The 3,716-nt window shown below is 55.2% G+C and overlaps 1 protein-coding gene across 1 annotated transcript; it reads left to right on the top strand.

Annotated features, from left to right (window-relative positions):
- Positions 1-82: 82 nt before the first annotated feature.
- Positions 83-3,311, top strand: LOC112617795 (complement C1r subcomponent-like). Its single transcript, XM_025374475.1, has 6 exons — positions 83-305; positions 1,567-1,684; positions 2,010-2,156; positions 2,403-2,599; positions 2,917-3,064; positions 3,172-3,311. Exons 2-6 carry the CDS (start codon positions 1,576-1,578, stop codon positions 3,309-3,311), a joined length of 741 nt encoding a protein of 246 aa, XP_025230260.1. The 5' UTR covers positions 83-305; positions 1,567-1,575.
- Positions 3,312-3,716: the final 405 nt, after the last annotated feature.

The following is a 3,716-nucleotide window of genomic DNA, read 5'->3' as shown; positions in this document are numbered from 1 at the left end:
CCCTGCCATGGCCACTGCCCACATGGCAAGAGTGCTGAACCCCTCCAACTCCAGACACTCTCTTTTGTTTTGGCAGGTGGCTCTTGTACCTCCTGGTGCCGGCCCTGTTCTGCAGGGCAGGAGGCTCCATTCCCATCCCTCAGAAGTTATTTGGGGAGGTGACTTCCCCTCTGTTCCCCAAGCCTTACCCCAACAGCTTTGAAACAACCACTGTGATCACAGTCCCCACAGGATACAGGGTGAAGCTCGTCTTCCAGCACTTTGACCTGGAGCCTTCTGAAGGCTGCTTCTATGATTATGTCAAGGTAGGGGCAGGATGGGCGGCAGAGGGGAGACAAAACGGGACCCTCTGGGATCTGAGATCTGTATGGCATGCACACCCCCAGACACAGCCCAGCCCCGCAAGATCTGATGGCCGACTGCATCTCTTAGAGCCAAGGGTTGCCCTGGATGGAGCATTCACTGGTGTAGAGACCCTCAGTGAGCACTGAGGGGAGAAGCAGAGAAGGAAGGGGACAGGACCCACTCAGGAAATTCACTGTGCACTGAGTCAGGAAAACCTTCCCCATCTGCTGTCTAGCTGAGAGCCTTTGGGAAACCACTGTGCCTCAGCTTCCCTGTCTCCAAGGAGAAGATTGGCATGGCTGCCTGCCTCAACAGGAACACAGGGACATGAGGAGGAGAAATGTGTGCTCTGGCAGCACAGGAATAGTCTTCAGCAAGGACAGTAGGCTCAGAACCCTCACCTCTGTGACAACCTTCCCTGGCCCATCTTTCTCTATCCAGTAAAAATGAGATTCAGGGCTCAAGCAGAGCCTGCGAAGGTCCAATAACTACCATTCCCAGGAGACCCCTGGAGGTTATGCGTGAATTACATGCAAATGGCACTTCTTCCCCACCCAGAAGACTTGGCGAGTGTGCAGTGTTGGGGGAGGGCGTTTGGTGGCGGGGCAAGGAGAGGTTGAAGAGCTGTGAGTAGGAAGGATGAGGGATGAGGCAATGCCTGCTGAGGCTGAGACTGGTGGGATCCAGGGCTCACGTTCACCCGAGGGCGTCAGGAGGCACTCCAGGTGTGAATGGTTTGATTAGGCTGAGGTGAAATCTGAAGACAAAAATAAAGCAGAGCTGTCCAAGCTCTGGGAATGAGGGGCGGGGAAAGGCTGGGTACAGACAACCAGGACCCCAGGGGAACAGGCCATAGGAGGTGGTGGGGTTGGAGAATGACCTGAAACCTGTCAGTGGAGCAGAAAACAGGGAAAGATGAGGTACCCAGTGCAGGACAACATGTAAGAGTGAGTCAGTGGGAGACTCGGGGAACAGTTGAAGGTCACATGGGGAAGTTTGCAGCAGCCGAGCCCAGCAGGTAGTGACCAGCGGAGCCAATGTGGTGCATGATTCACTCTGGGCGAGACAAGGAGGACCATCACTGAGCCACCACGTGTGCCACTCCACAACAGGTCTTCTTCCTACCCCCTATCCTTCTTCCACCAGATCTCTGCTGATAAGAAAAACCTGGGGAGGTTCTGTGGGCAACTGGGTTCTCCACTGGGCAACCCCCCAGGAAAGAAGGAATTTATGTCCCAAGGGAACAAGATGCTGCTGACTTTCCACACGGACTTCTCCAACGAGGAGAATGGGACCATCATGTTCTACAAGGGCTTCCTGGCCTACTACCAAGCTGTGGGTGAGTAGCCCCCCAGGGATCCCTTTTCTCTAACCTCAGCCACATTGAATGGGGGCCAAGAAAGGGAATCTTGAATCCAAAGAAGCCGAAAGCCTGGCTTTCCTTGTTCCTCCCCTCAAGAGAGCTTTTCCTAACGAGGCCTGTCAACTTGGGATCTGTCCCCGTGGAGCAGTCCCTAGAGAGCATTGGAGAGGCCTGGCCTGGAGGTCCAGGTGGCCTAAAGTGCCTTTGTCTTTAGGCCTCTGGTGAGTGACCTCCCTAAGGTCAGAGCCACTACTCAGGTCTCCCAGCAGGAGCTTAACCCTCCTTCCTGAATGCCTTCCAGACCTTGATGAATGTGCTTCCCAGAGCGAATCAGGGGAGAAGGAGCTCCAGCCCCAGTGCCAGCACCTGTGTCACAACTACGTTGGAGGCTACTTCTGTTCCTGCCGTCCAGGCTATGAGCTTCAGAAGGACAGGCATTCCTGCCAGGGTGAGCCAGAGTGGTGTAGCAGGGAGGCGGGGGTTCAGCCAGCCAGAGTGGTGGAGCAGGGAGGCAGGGGTTCAGCCAGCCAGAGTGGTGGAGCAGGGAGGCGGGGGTTCAGCCAGCCAGAGTGGTGGAGCAGGGAGGCGGGGGTTCAGCCAGCCAGAGTGGTGGAGCAGGGAGGCGGGGGTTCAGCCAGGGCTTGCTGGGTCAGCCAGAGCGCCCCCATGATGCCCCGCGACTCTGTTCTCACAGCTGAGTGCAGCAGCGAGCTGTACACGGAGGCATCGGGCTACATCTCCAGCCTGGAGTACCCCCGGTCCTACCCCCCTGACCTGCGCTGCAACTACAGCATCCGGGTGGAGCGGGGCCTCACCCTGCACCTCAAGTTCCTAGAGCCTTTTGAAATTGATGACCACCAGCAAGTACACTGCCCCTATGACCAGCTACAGGTACAGCCGTCCTACCCCTGAAAGACCCCTTCCTCCCCTTCCGTCTGCACTTGGCTCCTCTTGTCCCAACTTCCTCCTGGATCCCCTGGCCTGCTGGGGCAGGAATGGCCAACATCAACCACGGGCTGGGCAAGTTCCCATACAACTGGAATTGGGTTGTGGGGATCCCTTTCCACCTTCCCCTGAAAACACACATAAGGCAGGATTTCATCACCACCACCACCCTGGCCGCCAGGCTACTACACAGTTGGCCCTGTGTAAAAATGTCCAAGCTGGAAAAAAACAAAAACAAAAACAAAATCCTCCTCCCCTACCAGATCTATGCCAACGGGAAGAACATTGGCGAGTTCTGTGGGAAGCAAAGGCCCCCCAACCTTGACACCAGCAGCAATGCTGTGGATCTGCTGTTCTTCACAGATGAGTCGGGGGACAGCCGGGGCTGGAAGCTGCGCTACACCACCGAGAGTAAGGCTCCCTGGGGGTCTCCCTCAATGGCCAGCAATGGAGAAAAAGTGGGAAGAAGGAAGGGCAGGTGGCTCTGAAATAAATACGCCCTCTGGTCTCCCCAATAGTCATCAAGTGTCCCCAGCCCAAGACCCTAGACGAGTTCACCGTCATCCAGAACCTGCAGCCTCAGTACCAATTCCGTGACTACTTCATTGCTACCTGCAAGCTGGGCTACCAGCTCATAGAGGTAAGAGCCCAGGGCTGAGGGGAGAGAGCCGGCCCAGCATCCCAGGGGGAATTCAGATGGTGGGTTCACAGAGGATTTAGTCTCACCCCAGCTGGAGTCATAGACATTTCAGCTGGAAGAGTCTCCTGGTCCACCAGCTCTCAAACTTGCTGCACACTTAAAACAGAGAGTTTACGATCCTGGAAGATTGCTTGAGCCCAATCATTCAAGGCCCCTGTGAATAGCCACTGCACTCCAGCTTGAGCAATATAGCCAGACTCTGTCTCTAAAAAATAAAAATCAATCAATCAATAAATACTGAAGTCAAGGGCCCCCAGCAGAGACTCTCATTCCATTGATCTGGAGTAGAGCCTGAGCAACAAGACTATTTAAAGCTACCCAAGTGATTCTAACGTGCAGCCAAGTTTAAGAACTATTGCCCTC

Source organism: Theropithecus gelada, unplaced genomic scaffold (assembly GCF_003255815.1).
Source record: "Theropithecus gelada isolate Dixy unplaced genomic scaffold, Tgel_1.0 HiC_scaffold_4436, whole genome shotgun sequence".
NCBI classification, from domain to species: Eukaryota; Metazoa; Chordata; class Mammalia; order Primates; family Cercopithecidae; genus Theropithecus; species Theropithecus gelada.
Note: the sequence above shows the minus strand (reverse complement) of the source record. Positions and strands in the feature narration are given on the sequence as shown.